The following is a 23,506-nucleotide window of genomic DNA, read 5'->3' on the forward strand; positions in this document are numbered from 1 at the left end:
GTCAAAGTTCACTTAAATTGCCCTATCATGACATGAATAATAAATTTACCTATGAAATAGATAATTATCATATTCCCAAAACTACTTAATTAATATATTCCGGGAATTACTACTGTGAAAAAGAAATATTCCAGTTGCAGATATTGCACTGTGCTTCTATGTGAAGGCGTATAATTACATAAATGCACAACCAAGGTAAATCAAGCAGTTGTTTCCATAATATATTTAATTAGCATGTTATATGATCAAGGATATTGCAGTCATTTCCAAAACATATTGCTTACCACATTCAAGGCAAACATTCTAGCTTCAAGTTCTACCCAATGGGGAAATGAATCAAAGGAAGCACATCGAATTGACAAAAGCTGCAACAAATGATTGTGAAATAGTTATTGCACAAAAATTAGTTTTCAAAATGTTCAGATTTAAACATAGGTAGACATAAAGGCAATGAATGAACATTGCAGTATCAGTAACTGAATTTTTATTCTAGGTATCAGTAGAAGGATTTAATTTTGATAATGCAAAATAATTTTAAACAACTAGATTGAACCTCAGTTTTGTTTTATTGTTACAATTAATCATGGGTCCCAACTATCTTAAATTCTTTAATGTTAAAGTTAAAGATTTATCCAAATTGAAGTGGCATTTTAAGATTTAAAAAACAATAATGGAATAGCAAAAATAGCTTTGGCAGCAAGTCTTACGGTTACCTTGTGAGACTTAAGTTGACATGCGTTTTTAACATATGCAAGTAGCATGGAATAAGAATCAATTCAAATGGCATTGGAATGGTTTAATTGGAATGGTAAACCAAACCTGACATACAGCATGCCATCTCAACTTCCTACCGTGCAAAATAATGTTCTCACCTTCTGAACAAATGCAGCAGGACCCAGAATTTGACAGATATCAATCAAAAGTTCCTCAAGGTTCAATCTGAAGTGAACCAACCCATCAGGTATGTCTAGGCTATCACGGTTGTCTGATCCAGTATCACCAACCTAGAAGAACCCACATTTGTCAGACAAATATTTTTTGTGAAAAATCAAGAAGAAGACACCAAAAGAACATGTTAAAATTCATATGTTTTGTATTCAAAAAACTAGACACCAAAGGAAAACCAAGAATATATTATGCAATGAAAAGTAAAATGATTTAGCAATTTGGATATTAAAATTAAATGTTTCATCATATCAGGTAAAAAACTGCCATTTTGTTTGATCAGTTGCATATTATCGTACAAAATCACATTCACATAAGAAGAGACTGTTCTAAATAGTCATTAGGAAGAAACCATGGACTTGCCATGGATCCTAAGAGGAGAAGCAATGCATGATAGGCAGAATAAGAGATAGTAGTTGAGAGAAACCTAGAGTCAGGGAAAAGGATGTATACATGCGATGATAGGCAGTGTATACTAATGCTTTGGTGGTTATGTCCAGAAATGATCCCCCTGTTTCTCATGATTGTTTCTCTTACTGAATTTCTCTTGCCCAATTTCCTTGTTATTAAAAAGATGACAGGTGACCATGTTTAATCAAAAGTAGCGACAGAATAAAGAACAACATAATCCTCCTCCAATCAGGAAATTCCTAGTACAAGCAAGATTTCAAGAAATGAGTCTTTACCATCTGGCATTTGTCATTTTTATTGGTACATTTAATCTTTAGTTTCAGGTCCATGGTCTAATAGATATTAGTGTCAATAAAGCGTAGTTCGGTGCATGAAGCATCCATCAATGCGGGTCCCAGAAAAGGATCAGACCACATTAGGTCTATTGCATGCAACACTGCATTGCAAGAAACCATTTCCGTGACTCGAACCCGAAAGTTTAAGGTCACACGGCAGCAACTTTACTATTGCACCAAGAATCCCCTTCAATAGATAGATAGTAGTGTCGATATGGTGCAAAAAAACATATTACACTCAGACATAGAGTTCTTTTAGACATTATTTGGTTTAAATTTTTTATCATGAGCACAAGTACTGTGAACTGTTTGGTGCATACTCTTTGTCTATATACCTTGACATTTGAATCATGGTTGACACATTACCTAAAATGAGTCACACACTAAAGTCAAGAGGAAGCCCTTATTTTTCTCAACTGAAATAAGAATGGCATGTCCAACAAGAGATAAATTCAGTATTATCTCGCCATTGTTAATAGTACCACATGCAAAATAGTTGGTGAATTACATGATAGAAAAAGCAATGACAGAGTTGCAAGTTCTTAGCATGATTACAATTTGAACAAAAAGAGAAACAACAAAGGGGAGAAAAGGATATAAAACCTGGGCACGCAATAACACGGCATCTAGCAATGCTGAGAACACAGGGAAGAACATGTCTTCCACAGTTTTCCTATTTGCACTTTGAAAATCCACTCCCAGAAGATAATTTGCTAGGCAGCACCTGAAGTTAGAAGAACATAACCATATTAAACATCTCAGTCTAGAAGAATGAACATAATTAATCATCCATCAGCAATTAACAGCATAGGGATTATCTCAGAATTTCATATTACAACTTTTAGAAGCAAAGATACTGATGATAACTATTTAGTAAAAAGGTGAAATAGACTGGATCAACAATCTAGATACTAGCTTCAGATGTGCACAGACACGGAGCCCTAGGCCCGTACTGCAATTAAGGCCCAATCAACTGGAAAGTGGAAACTCCTTTGGAGTTATTTTTAATGGGATTTTGGTTTTTTTTATATGGATTGGATTTTCTCGCTGTGGAATCATTCAATAGTCTGTTTGGAGTGCTAAACATAGGGATTTCATTGCTTTTTCCACCAATAATGAGAGAAGATTGAAAGTGCTCTTGCAAAAGCTGTGCGAGATGTCCAATGTCCATTGTAGTTTTGCTTCTATTTGGGCTTATGTTGAATCACATTAAAATATTTAGAGGCCAATGATATTTGACCATTACAAGATTGAAGCACGAGACCAAGACCAATATAGCCTCTAATACTCAGAGGTGCACAACCACATAGAATAAATATGAATTAGCTTGAGTTGAAAATTTCTGAGCCAAATCTTACATGGCTTCTGTAATATACTTCTTTAGCAAACTTTTTCTCGAGTCAAGATTGACCTATTTATTTACAAAATCACTCTGGCATAGGGTACTCCAGAGTGTTAGTCTTGGTAGTCTAAAAACAAGTATAAATAAATCACAAATCAAATGATCTAAGCTCTAATTCAATAGCAGGAGATACTCCACCGCCACTTGGAACTAGCAATGAAACAGCTTAACTTTGCAACTTTTTAGATAATAATGAAGACACATGATGCGATATTACCAGAACTGCAAGGTTGAATCTGCAATCTCCCAGTCACAGCTAGAATAAGTCCCACAACTGTGATGAATGAGAAATTATCAGCAGAGGTTGACAGCGCGAAGAAAAAAATGTACAATTCGCTTAATAAATGAAGATTCAAGTGCTAAGTATGCTAGGACATTCCATCTCAACGTGCATAGAGCAAATATCGGTCAAAATCAAAAGCGCATAGTAATAATATATCATCATAAAATTATTACAATATTACCTCAAGAGTGCATCCGCAGCAGTTGCTGTTGCAATAAGAGCTGGTGCCTGCTATGTGGAACAGATATCAGTAAATAAACATTATGCTGCCCCATATATAAGTCAGCATGTTACAAATTTATGGTCCCTTTAGAAACTATCATCGAAAAAAAACATGTTCAACCAGTTGCATCAACTTCTGTCCTAATCAAAATAAGAACATATTCCTGCCTTCAGAGAATCCAGCTAGGTTCTAGATGGATTCAGTAAACCAAAAAGTCCACCTCATTTACAACTGATTCCAGTAAAAAGCAGTTAGGTAATGTAAAATAAGTTAATCCAATAAAATGAACTTCAGTTGAAAGTAAATACAACATGCACTATTTGAATTTTAAAAAGAAAAAGAAAAAGACTCACAGTGGGAGTATGAGAGAGGAGATGCAAAACATAGAAAGCTCATTGATGACAAGAATCTAAAACAAGACACTGCAACTTCAACTTACTGAGTGAAGCTTTCAGCAAACCTCTCATGTGAATTGGCTTCTTTTTTCTGTGCTGATATTGCAATCCCAATTTCGGTCCTCTACTACTTCCTCAGGGAGAACAGTAAGCATCTCTAGCACTGCAAGGTTCCCATTCTGTTGAGTCTCATGCTGGTGCAAGCTGGAGAAGAGCTGGTCGATGGGCATGCTTTGGTCAACTGACCGTAGAATGAGAGCAGAAAGTGCAAGACATATCTGGGTTAGAAGCTGCAATTATCAAGAGAAGACGCAACAAATCCTTAAAGATTGCACTTATGAATTGGACCAAAAGAATGAACGAATGGCAAGACAATAATGTTTCAATTATTATGACTATCAGATCTCGAGATGACCATCAACGGAGCAAATCCACAAACAGTTTGGAAACGGCAAGCACAAATGGACATCTGTTGAGGATCAAGGTGCAATGCGTGTCTTCTTGCCATAAGAAGAAGAAAAGAGCCAGATATGAAGGCGTACCTGTGCGGGTCGGTCCCGAGCAGAAGCGTTGCGCAGCGAGAATAAGTGCGTTGAGCAAGGCGTCTTTGGCAGCCAACTGCAAGTAATAGCCTTCATCTTGAACCTAGGAAACAAGGGCATCGTCATCAGGATCACACCTTCGACGCGATAAGGGGAGTGGAGGAGTTGAAAGTTCATGCAGACGCACCTTGCGGCGAAGTATTTGGGCAGCGAAGAACTCGACCTCGAAGTCAGAGGGGACGGCGGTGGAGGTTGGTGAGAATGGAGGCAGCAGCGACCTCCCAGGCCGAGTCGGACTGCTGGAACTGGACCAGCCATTGGTTGGCCGCCACCGGGTTGTTGCAGGACTCCCCGTCGTGGTTGAGGACGTGCACTGCCTGGGCCACCTTCCTCTGCAGCTCGGCGCTGCTCATGGTTGAGAATCCGGCGGCAGTGACGGAACAAGATGGCCATGTTAGTGGCGTTGTGTGCTTAAATGGCTTCTTCTCCGACGATATGGCTACTGGGTGGATGGAGGTGGATGGAATGGGGATGCCTGAGCTCGCACTCCTTGCGTCTTCACCCAGAAATCGTCTTCACCCAGAAACCATATCGTCGGAGATGAAGCCATTTAAGGAGGCGGGCGGGAGAAGATGTCGCTCAAGGACCGGCAAACAGCACATGGCGCGTCTGGCGGCGCAGCGCAGTTTAGGTTAGGGTTTTCTGCTCGTTCGAGTTTAAAGAAAAGAGGGGAGGATGAAATGAAAATTTTGCTTAATTACAGGGGCAAATTGAAAATTTACCTTTTAATGTAAAATTAAAATTAATCCAGAGTATTCTTTTTCCCCCCGCATAAATCCTTACAAAGTCATATACACATAGACTTATCCAATATATTTTTCTGTACAGAAATCAACCCGTATATATGATTAATGATAATATAACAGGTTTAGCTTCCTCTACTAATCTAATGATTAACGTTGATGAACAATTAACTGCTGCTGTAATTTGAGCTCCTGTTTGGATTCAAGTACTCCGTGGAAGAATTATTACCACAATCGATGCATAAACTATCGCTGTCAAATGCCATCTTCCTCAGGTTTTGGAGGTCCGCAGATTGATATCGTGCGGAATCATACACAGTGCTCTGCCCAAACTTCACTCCATTGGAGAGATCAGGCATCTTCCCATCACTGTCCAGTGCTCTCAGCACCTGAAGACAATTTTATTTTTATTTTTTTATTGGTATAGATAGGGAGGGGTTGTTTTAACATTAATCAAAATTTGAGGGTGTTTTTAAAGTAGTAAATAGTGTAGGCTGTGTAGATATATGTTGTATACCTGGACCATGCGCGGGCGCTTGGGGGCCGAGTGGCGAACACAAGCAGCAGCCGCTTCGATCATTCGTAGCATATCGCTTTTCGAATAGTTGTTCTCAAGCCTTGGATCTACTAGCTCTTCAAGCTCATCGTTCTCTAAAGCGTGAACCAAGCGTGGTCGAGCCTTTATATGTCAAAAACATAAAAACATATAACTTGTATACTTTACTTATATAAATAGAATTCAGAGGGGTCAAAGTGGATATTTTACGTACCCATTCTACTAAACTCTCATCCCCAAGAGGTAAAGATATATCCACGGGCTTTCGCCCGGTTATGAGTTCCAGAAGCACCACTCCAAATGAGTACACATCGCTTCTATCCGTTAATTTCCCGCTCGATGCGTATTCAGGCGCTAAGTATCTTCAACCGATAAAATTTCATAATTTATAATTCAAACTTGCAAATGGGACAATATGCAAATAAGTCCTTGAATATAAGTAAATTAGAAGCTCACCCAAATGTTCCCATAACTCTAGTTGACACGTGAGTATTGGTGTCATTTGCTAGCTTTGCTAGCCCAAAATCTGCAACCTGTACAAATAGTCTATACAATAAATAATACAAATATATTTATATGAAATTAAAACTAAAAAGTGTTGTTTATATATATAATAGACCTGAAATATCTAGAAATATGAATAATTAATTAATTATGCATGTTAAACAGATTAAAATATAAAATTCAATATTTCAAGTGATAGAACAAATTGCCTGTGCTTCAAAAGATTCATCCAAAAGTATATTAGCTGACTTGATATCCCTGTGAATAATTCGAGGATGACCTAAAAATAAATAAATAAATAAATTATAATTAACAATTTTTTTAATAAAAAGGAAAATACTTACAATCTTCATGCAAATACGATAATCCACGAGCAGAGCCTATAGCGATTTTCATTCTCTTGGACCAATCCAACACGGGAAGCCCCTTCCCTATACGATTACAAAGGTGAAATAAATAAATTATTAAAAATAAAAATTTTCTTTCAAAAATGGAGGAAACAAATAATAGAAATGTATCAATTAAGAAGCTATGATATAAAATTCAATCAAAATTACTATATACATGAAATATTATATACCAAAATATATTTTGATGCTTTTTATTATTTTTTAAAAATACTTTCTGAGTAAAATGATAATAGGTATTGTTACGGGGATAATCCTTGGGATCCCCTGATTTGACTTGAGTCCGATCCTGATCTCACCCAAAGGCACGTCGGCAGCATCTTTAGGCTTGATTGACTAAGTGTTCTCTCTCTACTCGTTCGAGGAAGCCATTGAATGACATCTCATTCGGCTCTCAGCATGAGCGATCGAATGACCTCCCCATTTGATCCGGGCAAGGGAGTTACCGAATCGCACGAAGTCGAATCACTCTTCCATTCGGTTCACCAATCAGCCGAATTGTCCATTCGGCTATACTCCATTCGGCCATATCCCCATTCGGCCATACCTCCATTCAGTTACACCTCCATTCGGCTGTATTGTCAATCGAGTCACTGAGTGGCCGGATCGCCAGTCGACCACCACCCTTGCCCTTTGAACCTCTTGTCAAGCCGAATCGCCAGATCGCCCTACAGTGCCCTGACATATCCCATCATGACTTCTAACAAGCCCATACTCCCATTTATTACCGCCATCTTTCTGACAGCCGCATGGGTCATGATAAGATGGTTACTTACCGACGATGAGACAGGAAACTCAATTGTTCCTGACACTTCATTAATCTTGATGGGATATTCCTTAAATGATGACGTGACAGGTGTACACGCTCGTCTCTCCTTAAAACGACCACTCCCTCCTCAGCAGGTAAGTTTTTCTCTTCTTCTGCTCTCTTCCACGCTCAAATCCCTTACTGTTCATCTTCTTCCTCATCTCGCCGTCTTTGACTTAAGCATCGGAGTGGTCGCGCTCGGGGCACTCCCGAGCTTTCCTACTCACGTTTTTTGTGTTCTCCCCTCTTTCTGCTTCACACCCGCTCCGGCGAAGGTTCGGTGACTTGTCCGTACGCTCTTCTCAAACGGAACAGGTATTTTTTATTTTTGTAAATATAAAATTTTATTTGAAAAATATTCGATGAATCTGACGTATTTACCGTGTAAATGATGGTCCAAAGTGTCGTTGGACACGAATTCGTACACGAGCAGGCGGTGATGCTCGGCGATGCAGAAACCGACCAGCGACACAAGGTGGCGGTGGTGCACTCTGCTGATGATCTCGACCTCTGCCCGGAACTCTCTTTCCCCCTGCCCGCTCCCGTCTTTCAGCTGCTTCACCGCCACCTGCCGCCCGTCCACTAACGCCCCCTTGTACACCGACCCGAACCCTCCCTCCCCAATCAGGTTCTCCTGGGCAAACCCGTTCGTGATCCGCATCAGCTCCTCGTATCCGAAGCACGCTTTGGATCCGCCGGCGTCGATTGCGTCTGCGACGTAGATCCCGTACGAGTTTGCCGGCCCTCTGTGGGAACCCTGCACCATGTCTAGAGTAGAAATGGAATGAGCTCGCGGTTTCAGAAATGGCGAATAAGCATTAATTGCAGTCGAGAAAACTAACCGCCCGGAGAAGTTTCGGCGTTGGGGGTTTGCCGGTACCGCGCTCCAGTTCCCTGCCCTCTCTTATTCCGCCTCAAAGCCAGGAACGCGATGGCGAGGAACACGAGCACTCCGGCCGCGGTGATCCCGACGACGATAGTGTCGGTTTTGTCGTGCCACGACGAAGCGGCCGGCTCAGGGGCAGCGCGTCTCGATGAGTGATCGATCCAACTGTCGGTACTGGTTCTCTGTTGGCCAGTAGCCGTCGAGGGAGGAGGCAGAGGAGTGCCGGGCGGGGCCGGAGGCGTGGGCATCGCGTTCGCCGGAGGAGCAATGGCGGCAGGGGAACTCGGAATTGGAGGAGCCTCCGCAGCCGCCTTCGACGGCCGAGGTGTCGGCGGGGGGCTCTTTGGAACCGCAGGCGGAGACGGCGGAGACAATGTCGTCGGAGGCGGCAACGCGTTGGCTGGCGATTTCTCATCTGGCAGAGGCAGGGGAGGAGGAGGAGGAGGAGGGGTGGTCGTCGGTTGATTACTCGACGCCGGGTTTGAGGGAGTATTTCCGGCGGGGGGCGGAGGCGAGGCGACAGTGTTTGACGGATGAGCTGGAGCGTTTGTGCTGGAATTCGCCGGCGTCACCGTTGGCTTTACTGGAGGAGGTTGGGTGGCTGCAGGAGGAGGCTGGGTGGCTGGAGGCGGAGCTTGGACCGCTGCGGCCTCAGGCGGCGATGGAGAGTCCGAAGGTGACGCCGGCGGAGGGGAGCTGGGATTCACCGTCTCATCCTCCGGAGGCGATGGGACCGCATCGGAAGAAGTCGGAGGAGGCGATGTGGTCGTCGTCGGCGTTGTATCATCGTCGGAGTCCAAACTTGTAGGAGACGGAGCGGAATCTGTCATTTATGTTGATCAAGATTTCTCCCCCATGCAATTTTAACTTAACCCCCTAACAGTTTAACAATTGCCCAAAAGAGACTGAAATTATGCTATCGAAGAAAAGATTGCGATAGAGAAAGGCGAATTTGAATAGAAGGTGAAGAAGAGAGAAAAAAAAATCTAAAATCTTATGCGGGATATAAAATTAAAAGACAAAGATAATTGTGATTGAAGATTGAGTTCGCCAGAAATGGTGAATTTTTTCTTCTAAAATTTATGGGTTCACCTCGGTTCGCGGGAAAATAGATTCCCAAAATAAAGCAGTGAAAAAAAAGGGAATCCAACAGGAATTTTCCTGATTTAGTTTAGGCTTAAAGCAATTAATTATTTTTAAAGAAAAGAAAGGTTCTTATTCAACTATAAGAATATTCTAGACGTTCTGGTTTAACATGGGCCGGATCTTTGTTTGGATTGAGGCCCACTATTGAAGGATTAGCCCACAAGTAATGTATGAGAAGTTCAATCGGCCCCCCGACCATTTATGGTAGGCCACCAAGTCACCAGGATTATTGCAATATTATCAAGTGAAATTCAAGCTAATTGTCTGTGTTGGCATTTGAAGTAATGGTACTTTTTTCCTGATTAATTATTTCCTGCTTTTAGTATATGTGTGTTGTTATTCCTTTTCAAGTGGTATTGTAGCTACTTTACCTTAAGGGAAAGGGAACGGAATCTTTTTTCTCTTGTATTTGTTTACTTTGATACAAGGAGGATGAATAAAATCTCTTATATTTAAAATTATTAATTTATATAAATAAAAAAATTAATTTATTTATTTACTAAAATACCCTATCCCCATTGCCTCGATTTCTCTTTTGCCCCACCCGGCCACCCCTTCTTCCTTGCTCGCCGGTGCCTCGGCGAAGGGCGAGGCCGAAGGGCGCGGCCACCATCTCCGCTGCGAACGCCATGCTCGCCGCCGCGGCCTCCTCGTCCACCGAAGGGCGCGGCCGCCATCTCCGCGGCCTCCTCGTCCACATCAACGGAGGTCAGACTCCAGGGAGCTCATCGCCTGCAGACCTTCTTCCCTGCTCGTCAGCGCCTCGGCGAAGGGCGAGGCTGCCATCTCCGCTGCGAACGCCCTGCTCGCCGCCGCGGCCTCCTCGTCCGCCGAAGGGCGCGGCCGCCATCTCCGCTGCGAACGCCCTGCTCGCCGCCGCGGCCTCCTCGTCCGTCGTCCGATCAACGCCACCGCCGCGGCCTCCTCGTCCACATCAGCGGAGGTCAGACTCCAGGGAGCTCATCGCCTGCCGACCGATCAACTCCACCGCCCAGACTTCCGTGAGCTGATGGGGGCATCGGGGGGCGCAGGAGAGGAGCAGGACGAAGAGAGAGCAGGGAAAGAGAGAGAGGATAGTTACGTCTTTTTCTTTTTCCATCCTTGCGTTCCGCCTGATTTGGAGGGGAGCGATTTTGACAGAAAATCCATCAACAGATGGATTAACTTTCTCTCCCTTCGTAAAAATTGAAAAAAGTAAACGGTGGATGCATGCATGCAGAAGAAAACTTTTCTCAGTTTCTCTTTCCGCACCTCCAAGTAAACTAAGCATAAATTCAGTTTTCTATCTGTGCAAATGAGTTATGATTCCTATTCAGTTGCATCTACCATTCCTAACCTACAAAAGATTGAATCATTTAGTCACCTTTGCCTCATTGATTTAGATGAATTAGTTTATTAAATACTTATTTTGTTTTCCTGATTCCTGCTGTGCATATGTTATGTTTATCATATCCATTAATTATTCTTTCTGTTCATCTTGGTCAAGAAAGGAAACCTTTATTTTGCAGGATGTTGTTTTGTAAAATATGCCACTTCTGATGATGCTGATAGAGCCATCAGGGCTTTACATAATCAATATACTTTGCCTGGAGTGAGTGCTTTTTACACTGCCAATTATTTTAATGGAGCTTTCTCTTTTATACATTGTGGCTTGACTTTATATCCATTTTCTCAGGGATCAGGACCTATTCAAGTAAGATATGCTGATGGAGACAGAAACCATCCTGGTATTACTTTGTTACCATTATCTCATCATTCACAAATTTCATAACATATATTTGTTATTTTCTGATTACATCTGGAGGAGTGTACATCTATGGTCCTATCATTTTAAATTATGTCTGACACTGTAATTTTGTTAAATTTGTCAAGCTACATATAATTCTGCACAGATTACTATGGCTTTTAGTCAGATAGAACTATAAGGGGATACATTGTGCTATTGCACCTTGCTTCTCAAATTTCTTTGATCTTGCACAATTACAGAAGGCTTTCTATGCTTACATGTCATTGCAGATGCAATTTCTAATACTATGTTCGTTTACCAATACTCAATTTGGCACAGAACTACATTTTGTTTTTTCAACAAATCTGGTGAACCAACTCTTACACTTTGGCTCTTGGCTTTTCATACTATTGCAGCTTCTTTGTTTGCTGAATCGAATTCAAAGACATTCAGTTTGTCTCAAGTTGCTTTATTAAGTTATACCATGCTAAAGCAATGAAAATGCTCCACAGTGTTAGTCTTGATAGTCTAAAAACAAGTATAAATAAATCACAAATCAAATGATCTAAGCTTTAATTCAATAGCAGGAGATACTCCACAGCCACTTGGAACTAGCAATGAAACTGCTTAACTTTGCAACTTCTTAGATAATAATGAAGACACATGATGCGATATTACCAGAACTGCAAGGTTGAATCTGCAATCTCCCAGTCACAGCTAGAATAAGTCACACAACTGTGATGAATGAGAAATTATCAGCAGAGGTTGACAGCGCAAAGAAAACAATGTACAATTCGCTTAATAAATGAAGATTCAAGTGCTAAGTATGCTAGGACATTCCATCTCAACGTGCATAGAGCAAATATCGGCCAAAATCAAAAGCGCATAGTAATAATATATCATCTCAAAATTATTACAATATTACCTCAAGAGTGCATCCGCAAGTGTCAGTGCCTCAGCAGTTGCTGTTGCAATAAGAGCTGGTGCCTGCTATGTGGAACAGATATCAGTAAATAAACATTATGCTGCCCCATATATAAGTCAGCATGTTACAAATTTATGGTCCCTTTAGAAACTATCATCGAAAAAAACATGTTCAACCAGTTGCATCAACTTCTGTCCTAATCAAAATAAGAACATTTTCCTGCCTTCAGAGAATCCAGCTATGTTCTAGATGGATTCACTAAACCAACTAGTCCACCTCAATTACAACTGATTCCAGTAAAAAGCAGTTAGGTAATGTAAAATAAGTTAATAAGTTAATCCAATAAAAGGAACTTCAGTTGAAAGTAAATACAACATCCACTATTTGAATTTTAAAAAGAAAAAGACTCACAGCTTGTCCGATTTCAGACATCAAGCATGCAAGGCCACTGATTATTTTCTCATCTTTATTAAGAATAGCTGATCTCAAAAGCACATCTTTTAGATATTGTATTCTAATCAATAAGACCTGTGGTAAGCCCTGTAGAGGTCAAGAGAAGTTGTGGTTAAAGTCAGAATACTAGCAGCAGATGAAAGAAAAACTATAATTTGAAATCTTGTATCCATTCCATAAATTATCAAAATTTGATATTGATTGGCATTATCTCTCAAAACACATAAAATGGAAAGGAGACTTACTTCATACCGACTAACAAGCTCAATTAAAACTTCAACAGCCACATCGAATGAGGATGAAACCTGTCCAAAATTATGCCTACATGTTTAAGTGAATGAGTACTGCATTAGCTTACTGCGGATGGGAATGAAAAGTTAACCTGCAAGGAATTGAAAACAAAGGTAAATAGTGGATGTGTGGGTAAGGAAGCAGGTGGAATCTCTGAAAAGCATCCCACACGTACCTGCAGTCCATAAAAATCTTTGTTACAGTGATGATAAGCAGGAAGGTAGAATGAAGAGTACATGATTTTTATAGAAAGAAAATGAACAGGAAAACAAGACATGAAATAAAGAAAATAGTAGATACATCAGTTATCATGGAGGTAGATCCAAGAAAATTAAGGAAATTATGAATGTTGCAGAATTATATAACCAGTTCACAGCATAAGTGAAACTCACATAGAGTAGAAAGCTTGTCAAAAAAAATGAAAGGTTAGCATATCTTCTGGGGAATATTACTAACTCTAACGACATACTTAACTAAGCAGGTAAGGAATATTCATATGTCCTTTTTAGAAGTAAGTTGGGTGAAGTCTGAATTCAAATGTTTGCTGATTTGGGAGATCAGCTCATAAAGAAAAACAATGTCCAATTGGCCTAACTCAGCATACTCCTGATTGTCAATCTAATTAGCAAACATCAGATAGACTCATAATGATTGACCGCAATGCAATTAAGCACGACAAAGGTGCAAGCACTCACCCAACTAAGCAAACATCGTAATACCCTCCTGTTTTTATCTTGAAGCTTAATCTCATTGTCTAATCTTTGTTCCGACTGAAGCAAAAGGAACTGAAGAACAGTGGGAGTATGAGAGAGGAGCTGCAAAACATAGAAAGCTCATTGATGACAAGAATCTAAAACAAGAGACTGCAACTTCAACTTACTGAGTAAAGCTTTCATCAAACCTCTCGTGTGAATTGGCTTCTTTTTTCTGTGCTGATATTCCTTAAATACTTTTTTTTATAATATCTAAATTAAATATCATATTCCTTAAATACTTTTTTTTTCTTCGGAGGTCAATTGTATTTAAAATTAACTAATAAATCTAAAGAATTATGAATCAATCTAAATCAAAATTAATATATTCTTAAATCTTACCCTACTTATTCAAAAGTCACTCTTCTCAATTTACACTCCAATTTAGATATAAGAGTATAGATATATTAAAGATTTTTTTAAAAAATATATTAATTTTAATTTTAAATAATTTAAAATTTTCTAAATTTATCATTTAATTTCAAATAAAACTGACTAATAAATTTACATCATTTTAAAATTTAAAATTTTAATATTTTTCAAATAAAAAAGTTTTAAAAATTCATTAATAGTATTGATTAGTGAGTATCATTATCCTAATATGAGTTTGTGATAATTTTATCGAATCTTTATAAATTTAAAAATTTATTGTTCATAATTTAACTATCAAATTCAAATATGAAAGTATAAAGAGATTTATGGTAATACAGAAATTTACTTACATAGTAAAATACCAATTTAATTAAATGAATCAGATCGATTCATACTGTTCACTTATGAGTCATTTGGCTCATGATATTGAGCAGTTTATGTTATATGGTGTCCTTTTTTGTAAATAGGTTGCACTTCAACAAAAATGAAATCTACTATCTCAATGGTCCCACACGGTCAGTTCTATAATCATCTATAAAGAGGTAAATTGAAAAATTATAATTGATCAAGATGGTAAATAGGTTGCACAACTCAAAGTTGTTGGATGTTATTCATTTAATTGGTCTTATTCTACTTAACGAAGATAAATAAATTCATCGCCAACTAAATAATTTAGCCAATAGATACCAGCAAAAGTCATAAATACATCAATCTGATACATTATTATCAATACTTAAAACTTCAACCTTCCTAATTCAAAATCACCAATTACTCAGAACTAATTTAGATGAAATCTTACGAAGATCAAATCGATAGAATTTAATCTTCAAACTGAAATTAAAGAGGAACCATTGTAACCTCACCAGAATAAGTAGGCAAACAATTTTCCTCCATCACATTTCTATATAAAGAACATGGAGTTAAGTATTACTCTTAATAACTCTCTTAACATGATGAAACAAGAACACAAAATTGCATGATTAACAGATCTCTGATGACAAGAATTAATTGCAGCAAGAGACAGTAAACATCGACAAAGTTTCTTCAATCTAATGAACTAATATACTATTGTTTTGAACCCAAAAAAAAAAACGGATATGTACTGTTGTTTCTTTAGTCATTCCCTCACTTGGGGGTATCAACAAAACGAAGCCAAACACTTCCATCCAACTGCTCAAGTAAAACAATAGTATCTGGTAAAACAATAGTACCGCTTTTAGTTGTGCACAATTACCTCGTCGATGATCCCGAATTCCTTGGCCTCTTCAGGGGTCAAGGATGTCTCACATTCCATGCACTTCTCAATTTGTTGAATAGGCTACCCAGTGTGACCGCGGTAGACCTCACGTGGATCATGATACGAGAATGGAAGTGGGTGCGGCAGATGGTGGAGACCGGAGCGCGGATGTCCTGCATGTGTCGTAGATCGCGAGGCCGACAGTGACGAAGCCATCCAGAGAGTTGATGTAGAGATAGATGGATTTGGACGTGTTTTTGGACCCGAAGGCGTTTGCCATCGTCTCCTAGCTGGTTCGAAAACGTCCTCGGATCCAAAAATGCGTCCAAATCCATCCATCTTTACATCATCTTTCCGGGACAGCCAGCCTCGCAATCTACGACATGATGCAGGACATCCGCGCCGACCTCCCGACGGCAGAATCAGGACTGCCGGCCTCGCGATCTATGTCACTGCCGGCCTCGCGATGGCTTCGATGGCAGGAGGCGGGAGAATGGAGGCCAGGCGGCGCCACAACATAGCGGCCCGACCGAAAACCTAGTGTTTATTAGAGGTACTGGTGGACCAAAGTAGAGCTAGCGTACAAAGAGCTTTCATACCTCGATAAGAGACCTATAGGTAGAGGTAGCGTAGATAGAGGTAGCAACAGAAGAGCTATAAGGCACACCGAATAGGTAGAGCTAGCGTACAAAGAGCTTTCATCCGTAGATAGAGGTAGCGTAGTACGTAGACCATTAATCAAAAGCTAACTTCGCTGTTCGAGTTCCAGAAGAGCTAGAAGACTCCCAGACCGAGGGGATAGGAAAGTCAAGGGCATAAAGCAAACAACTACAATATACCCCGAGGGGCCAAGGAAAGGGCCTAAAGAAAACTAAGGAAGGATAGAGCTACAATCCTCCACTTGGAGATTGGCTTTCTCGGGGAATATTGAAGGCTGTGTCGACCTCCCTTTGATTAATCAATCGATGGGACAAGAATCACAGAAATTCATTCCCAGGAGTCTCAGATTAGGTTTAGGTTTTCTGCTCGCGTTCGAATTTAAAGAAAAGAGGAGGGATGAAAAGCGAAATGTAGGGTATCTTAGAGTTTATTTGGTGTTTTTTTTTACACTAAAATGGTGGAATAGGGCATCTGGAGATACTCTCAAGGCATGGGGGAAAAGCAATTTACTTAGATTTTTTGCTCGCGTTCGAATTTAAAAAAAAGAGGAGGATGAAATGCGAAATTTGCTTAATTACAGGGGCAAATTGAAATTTTATCTTTTAATGTAAAATTAAAATTAAGCATTACAGTCGAGCGAACTAACCGCCCGGAGAAGTTTCGGTGTTGGGGGTTTGCCGGTACCGCGCTCCAATTCCCTGCCCTCTCTTATTCCGCCTCAAAGCCACGAACGCGATGGCGAGGAACACGAGCACTCCGGCCGCGGTGATCCCGACGACGATAGTGTCGGTTTTGTCGTGCCACGACGAACCGGCCGGCGGCTCAGGGGCAGCGCTTCTCGATGAGTACTGATCGATCCAAGTGTCGGTACTCGTTCTCTGTTGGTCAGTAGCCGTCGAGGGAGGAGGCAGAGGAATGCCGGGCGGGGCCGGAGGAGTGGGCATCGCGTTCGCCGGAGGAGCAATGGAGGCAGGGGAACTCGGAATTGGAGGAGCCTCCGCAGCCGCCTTCGACGGCCGAGGTGTCGTCGGGGGCTCTTTGGAACCGCAGGCGGAGACGGTGGAGACGGAGGAGACAATGTCGTCGGAGGCGGCAACGCGTTGGCCGGCGATTTCTCATCTGGCAGAGGCAGGGGAGGAGGAGGAGGAGGAGGAGGCGGAGGGCGGAGGCGACAGTGTTTGACGGATGAGTTGGAGCGTTCTTATTCAACTATGAGAATATTCTAGACGTTCTGGTTTAATATGGGCCGGATCTTTGTTTGGATTGAGGCCCACTATTGAAGGATTAGCCCACAAAATGAAATCAAATGAAGCATTTCCGCTGTTTTGTGAATTTACAATAATACCCCTTTTCTTTCTCCAGTTGTGGTGACTTGTCGCGGCGTAAATGACGAACAAAAGGCGAGGGCAATTATGGAACTTAATTTACTCGTTAACTCCTATTGGTCCGCCTGAAAGCAACCGCCACCACGTCGCCTTTTATCTTTTGCCCCCTCGGCTTTTCATTTATCCGTTCCTCCTCTCCGAGTCGCGCTCGCTCTGGAGGTATCGTAGGCAGGAGGAGGAGAAGAGTAGCCTTTCCTTCACTCCGTCTTCGCTTTTCTTGGATCTTAAGGGTTTTCCGTCGGGTCATGTGTCGATCTCGCTGTCTTGCTCTTTCGCTTCGATTTTGGCGCAACGATTTGGGTTTTTTTGCGGGGTTTTTTTTATTTCTCCTGATATGGTTGTGTTTCTGGTGCTCGTTTGTCGTTCGGGAGTCTGCGCACGGTGGATTGGCGTGTTGTTTTTGGTATTCTGTGTCTTTTGGCGTCCTAAATCTGTGTTTTTCGGGTTTAGGGAGTTTAGAGATGGCGGGTAAGGGAGGGAAAGGGCTCCTTGCAGGGAAGACGACGGCGGCGAACAAGGACAAGGATAAAGACAAGAAGAAGCCAATCTCCCGGTCTGCGCGCGCTGGGTTGCAGGTGATACTAGCTAATCTCTCTTTGTTCCTTTTCTCATCGTGAAATTATCCTGTTGTTCTGAACTTGGATGAATCAGGTGTGTTGTTGTTCTACCATTTCCTCATTCTACAATGCCCTTTGTTCTGCAAGAAAACATTTGTTGGTTTCAAGTTATCTAGTTTGATTTGGTTAGAACTTTAATTCACAGCTAGAATGGTAGTAATTTGTCGTTAAATAGACTGTGCCATGATATACGAGCTATGGAGAAACATTTTGTGGCTATTTACCTATACATTTTGTGGTTAGATTTTCAAATATGTTTCTTCCCTCCAAAAGATCAGAAAGGAAACTCTATGTTTTCAGGTAACAGCAAACATGAACTGACAGTCTTTGTTCGTTTGAAGTCAGAGTTGGTAATTTCCTGCTTTATCAAAAAAGTCGAGTTGGTAATTTCCTGCTTTATCAACAAATATTGTTGATATTTGCAGGCATTAGGTCTTGGATTTGTGTATAAATTTCTGTATATTAGCATGACACTTCAATAAGTCAAGATCAAAACTTCTACTTCAATAAAGGCTAATTTGGTTGTGCCTAATTACCTGCTAGTTATCGATGGTTGTAACAAATTGTAGGCAGCCTCAAGTAGTCATGCGAAAACCCCCGGAGAGGTTTAGATCAAATTGCTCACAGTGAACACTCTTTTCAATCATTTTGGATATATATTTATACACTATTGCTGGAGGATTCATAGTTGAGTTTATCTTACTGCTTGTTCTTGAAATGATCTCAAGATATGAAAGTTTTGGTGCACCATATAAGATGTAAAATCTGTGTATATACTTTAAGGGGAATGCTTTGAAATAAAATGAATTTAGTCAGATCAATACTACTAGAAAAATCAAGAGAAGAGTAATTAAGATTGATTGGTAAGAATCCCTTGTTGGTAACTAAAATGTTTCACTGACAGACAATTTTCTTCAATGAATCAATTTGAACAGCAGATTTCCCAGAATACTATCTGTATGTAGTGAGAGATAGGTAATGTTTCATGCATGAAATTATATCTTAGTGTCAATAAAAAGCAAAAAATTACAAAAGAATTTTTTCAGGATTATATCATCTCTAATTCTTGAATTAGTTGTAATCCCAATAGACAATGAAACATCATCAGAGAGGCTACGAAGAGCAAATTCATTAAGATCAACAAAGCAAGCAAGGGTAGCGGCAAACTTTAAAATGCTTTTGTTTTTATGGGGATTATGATCTCTTAAAGAATGTTCCTGAAACTTTAGCAGCAGTCATGTGAATGCAATTTACATCCTGATCCTTTTTGGGGTAATAACTCTTTAGCTTTGAACTAAATTATGTCAATACATGCAGTGTTACTTGCATTTTCACGTCTTTTATTAATGTTGTTGTCTGATGGTTACTTGAAAGTCAATAATCTAAAATTCAGAATGGTTAAATTCACTCATATCCATTTTTTTATTTGATATCTACATGATGTCTGCAGTTTCCAGTTGGCCGTATTCACCGGCAGCTGAAGTCCAGGATTCAAGCAAATGGCCGTGTCGGAGCCACTGCAGCCGTGTACTCAGCTGCAATACTAGAGTACTTAACAGCAGAAGTGTTGGAGCTTGCAGGGAATGCAAGCAAGGATCTCAAGGTGAAGCGAATCACTCCGCGCCATCTTCAGCTTGCCATTCGAGGAGACGAGGAGCTAGACACCCTCATCAAGGGCACCATTGCGGGTGGCGGAGTCATCCCACACATCCACAAATCCCTCATCAACAAGTCCTCCAAGGAGTGATGGTGTCGTTTCCGTTGGTTGGCATCACTAGGCATGTAATGTTTGTACCACTAGATCAGTGATTTGTAGCTCGTATTGTGAACTTTTGTTAGGCAGTTTGGACAAGAGTAGTTCATCCTCTACTAGGTCGGCTGGATGTCGGAAATTTCACGTTGTGTTTATGGAGTGTAGCTACGATATGTATGTTCGTCAAACTTGCATTCTTATTTCCATTAGATATTTAAGACCTTTTATTGTCCTTTGTAAGTAATGTTGTTTATTTTAATTTTTTTGTTGAATGGGTATACTTACATTAGGACATCTAAGATAATTCCTAAATAAATACATTGAACTTTTCTAATTGGACTAAATTATTTTGGTATCCAGCTTTAATGGCATAGTAAAGATATAATAATTTGATTCTATGTGAAAATGTAAAAAAAAAAAGGCAGTCCGGTTCGCCTTGCGGGATCCAGCTTTAAGCTCCCGCCTTGCGGGGTGGCATAGTAAAGAGGCTACAGGATTTGAATCCGTAATAATTTGATTCTATGTGAAAATGTAAGAGATAGATAATTGTTGAATTGTAATAAGTTTTTAAATAAAATGAAAGTTAATTTTTATATGTTTTGTACAAATATGAAAAATTGGATTCGTTATTATGTGGTTTCAATATATTATCGTACTAAATTTTAAGTGCGATGTGGTTCAGAAAAAGAATTGAAGTCAAATGATTTTGAATATTGTATTATCTATAATTTTATATTCAATTTCAATGTTTAAGGGAGATACTATAGATTGTATTTTGAATTTTATGAAATAAAGTTTTATCCAAGAAATATTATATATCCACTAATAAAAAAATAATAGTATCTTTTGAGATAATAAAATATTCTTTTAATACTTTCTCAATTTTATTTAGTGGGAGCATGGATAAATTGATCAACCAGATATATAGTCATATTATAGTGATATATTATAAGGTTCTAATAATGCTTTGATAGCTTTGAGAATCAGACATAGCCAGAGGATGAGATTGCAAAGAAGATGTTTATAGTAATTGACCTGCAGATAAAACATGCACCATCAACTAATAAAATGCCTGTCTTCAAGATAATTTGCCCAATCTACATCACAATAGACATGTAATTCTCAAGATGATTGATGACATAGAAGAGCACCATGTAAAATAGTATCTGTGAGATAGTAAAAAAATTCTTTTAATACCTTCCTAATTTTATTCAATAAGAGCATGCATAAATTGATGGTTCTTGTTTGAGTACGGGGTGGGTCAAATCCTATGAAACTCAATGTGATTGACTTTGTGGTAAATCGGCAACTGCAATAACTTGACAATGGAGAGTCGGCTAAAAGAGTCAGCAGAAAGATTTGACTAAAGGAATTAACAGGAGGACTCAGCTGAAGGAGTCGATAGGAGAACTTGACTGAAAGAGTCGGCAGATGGACTCAGCTAAAGGAGTCGGCTTTTTAAATCAACTTCAGATGAAATGTAATCGATTTTTGGAGAAAGTAACATCATAGGGCTCATTGAGAGCTACCCCAGTGAGGTTCCTCCAATATCTAAGTCATCAGAAAGTTTAAAAAGAATAAAGTTGAGACAATAATAAGAAATGTAATAAAGTAAATAAGATAAAACATATGAGATGATAAATGATGATACAATTCTTCCTTAGAATAGATAGCCCTCTTTAGAGTCTCCCTCCCCTTACCTTATATATTGAGAAAATTCTAAGGGGCATACCTTTTGAAAGGAAATCAAGGGGCACACCTCAATAAAAGATGTCATAACCATCATGCTCCTTTGCCTTTTGGTAACCATTGAGTCTCTTCGAGTTACGATAACTGTCGAGTTCCTTTGCATGATCGAGAAGTCAAGAGTCAGCGATGGATGACATGACTCTAGCGTTGGCCAAGTCAAGGGATCTCCTACATGAACCCCCTTTTGACCGAATCAAGGACCTACCACATGGACCCTCTTTCTTACCTTTGAAAGCACAAGCATCCCCTTCAAATCTAATCGAAGGAGGATGTAATCCGACTAACTTGGCAAGTGTCTAATCAATGACTTCGAGGTTAGGGTCCATGTGGCCGAGACACTAGGAGTGGAGGAGAAGAACAAGAGGGAGTAATCGACGACCAAGTCAAGGGATCTCCTATAGGAACCCCCTTTTGACCGAATCAAGGACCTACCACATGGACCCTCTTTCTTACCTTCAAATCACAAGCATCCTCTTCAAATCTAATCGAAGGATCGAGGATATAATCCAACTAACTTGGCAAGTGTCTAATCAATGACTTTGAGGTTAGGGTCCATGTGGCCGAGACACTAGGAGCAGAGGAGAAGAGCAAGAGGGAGTAATCGACGACTACTATGAAGCATCTCCTAAGTACAGCAGGAAGGAAGAGCTGCAATTTATATTAAAAAATGAAACAAATGCAATTGAACCTAGTGTGAAGATGTCAACTTAGAGGTGACTCTATTCATAGAAAATATAAGTACTCGATTCGGACGAGCTCCGCGCCCATGTCCAGGCCAAGTAGAGAATAAAATGAGTTGACCCTTCCCAGAGAGGCTCTGTGCCCATGTCTAGGTCGAGGAGAGAATGAAATGAGTCGATCCTTCCTAGAAGGGCTTCATGCCCATGTTCGAGTCAGGGAGAATGAAGAAACTAATCTACCCTTCCTAGAGGCTAGGAGGCTCCACACTCATGTCCGAGTCCATAAGAATGAAACGAGTCGACCCTTCCCGGAGGGGCTCCGCGCCCATGTCCGAGTCGAAGAGAATGAAATGAGTCAACTCTTACAGGGGAGGCTCCGTGCTTATGTCCGAGTAAGAGAGATTGAAATGAGTCCACCCTCCAAGTCGGGGAGAATGAAACGGCTACTCTATCTGGGATAGAGGAATTTTTGAAGATAATTCTATCCCAAACGAAGGAAAATATAGAATTATCTAAGAATTTCTGGAAGTACTTGAAAGAGAGGAGTCAATGGATTCGAATTTCAAAAATAATCTCTTATAAAATAAGATAAAAAATAAATTCCAGCTCTTTCCTTCTCACTGTACTTAGGAGATGCTTCATAGTAGTCGTCGATTACTCCTCTTGTTCTTCTCCTCCGCTCTAGTGTCTCGGCCACATGGATCCTAACCTCAAAGTCATTGATTAGACACTTGCCAAGTTAGTTGGATTATATCCTCGATCCTTGGATTAGATTTGAAGAGGATGCTTGTGATTTAAGGTAGAAAGAGGGTCATGTGGTGGGTCCTTGGATTCGGTCAAAGATGTATCGGAGATCCCTTTGACTTGGTCGTTGATTCTTCCTCTTGTTCTTCTCCTCCACTCCTAGTGTCTCGGCCACATGGACCCTAACCTTGAAGTCATTGATTAGACACTTGCCAAGTTAGTCGGATTACATCCTCCTTCAATTAGATTTGAAGGGGGATGCTTGTGTTTCAAAGGTAAGAAAGAGGGTCCATGTGGTAGGTCCTTGATTCGGTCAAAGGGGGTTCATGTAGGAGATCCCTTGACTTGGCCAACGCTAGAGTCATGTCATCCATCGCTGACTCTTGACTTCTCGATCATGCAAAGGAACTCGACAGTTATCGTAACTTACTGAAAGAGTTCAATGGTTACCAAAAGGCAAAGAACATGATGGTTATGACATCTTTTATTGAGGTGCCTTGGTTTCTCTTAAAAGGT

At 40.3% G+C, this 23,506-nt stretch overlaps 3 protein-coding genes across 7 annotated transcripts; 1 reads left to right on the forward strand and 2 right to left on the reverse strand.

The window, feature by feature from the left end:
* Positions 1 to 9: 9 nt before the first annotated feature.
* On the reverse strand, positions 10 to 15,506 carry LOC141838562 (transportin MOS14-like). 3 transcript variants are annotated; one of them, XM_074726069.1, is made up of 10 exons: positions 15,400 to 15,506; positions 13,737 to 13,856; positions 13,133 to 13,216; positions 12,996 to 13,055; positions 12,709 to 12,837; positions 12,298 to 12,359; positions 12,051 to 12,107; positions 2,295 to 2,415; positions 873 to 1,004; positions 10 to 365 (listed from the first exon to the last, which is right to left on the reverse strand). In XM_074726069.1, the coding sequence occupies exons 1-10, from the start codon at positions 15,457 to 15,459 to the stop codon at positions 261 to 263; spliced, it is 930 nt and encodes a 309-aa protein (XP_074582170.1). In that variant the 5' UTR covers positions 15,460 to 15,506; the 3' UTR covers positions 10 to 260. The 3 variants fall into 3 exon arrangements, with proteins under 3 accessions (XP_074582170.1, XP_074582171.1, XP_074582172.1); XM_074726070.1 differs by lacking the exon at positions 13,737 to 13,856; XM_074726071.1 differs by lacking the exon at positions 10 to 365 and having other exon boundaries at positions 884 to 985.
* On the reverse strand, positions 5,507 to 8,308 carry LOC141839412 (proline-rich receptor-like protein kinase PERK12). The gene is made up of 7 exons (XM_074727153.1): positions 7,996 to 8,308; positions 6,744 to 6,830; positions 6,609 to 6,679; positions 6,352 to 6,428; positions 6,110 to 6,257; positions 5,857 to 6,018; positions 5,507 to 5,728 (listed from the first exon to the last, which is right to left on the reverse strand). The coding sequence occupies exons 1-7, from the start codon at positions 8,273 to 8,275 to the stop codon at positions 5,507 to 5,509; spliced, it is 1,047 nt and encodes a 348-aa protein (XP_074583254.1). The 5' UTR covers positions 8,276 to 8,308.
* Positions 15,507 to 17,572: 2,066 nt separating the features above from the next.
* Positions 17,573 to 20,057, forward strand: LOC141838565 (histone H2A variant 1-like). Of its 3 annotated transcripts, none has more exons than XM_074726075.1 (3): positions 17,573 to 17,632; positions 17,898 to 18,022; positions 19,515 to 20,057. In XM_074726075.1, exons 2-3 carry the CDS (start codon positions 17,909 to 17,911, stop codon positions 19,809 to 19,811), a joined length of 411 nt encoding a protein of 136 aa, XP_074582176.1. In that variant the 5' UTR covers positions 17,573 to 17,632; positions 17,898 to 17,908; the 3' UTR covers positions 19,812 to 20,057. The 3 variants fall into 3 exon arrangements, with proteins under 3 accessions (XP_074582176.1, XP_074582175.1, XP_074582177.1); XM_074726074.1 differs by having other exon boundaries at positions 17,573 to 17,606; XM_074726076.1 differs by lacking the exon at positions 17,573 to 17,632 and adding an exon at positions 17,672 to 17,689.
* Positions 20,058 to 23,506: the final 3,449 nt, after the last annotated feature.

This window comes from Curcuma longa, chromosome 11, assembly GCF_044706935.1.
Source record: "Curcuma longa cultivar G26 ecotype Majalengka, Jawa Barat chromosome 11, ITB_CL_G26_1.1, whole genome shotgun sequence".
Lineage (NCBI taxonomy): Eukaryota > Viridiplantae > Streptophyta > Magnoliopsida > Zingiberales > Zingiberaceae > Curcuma > Curcuma longa.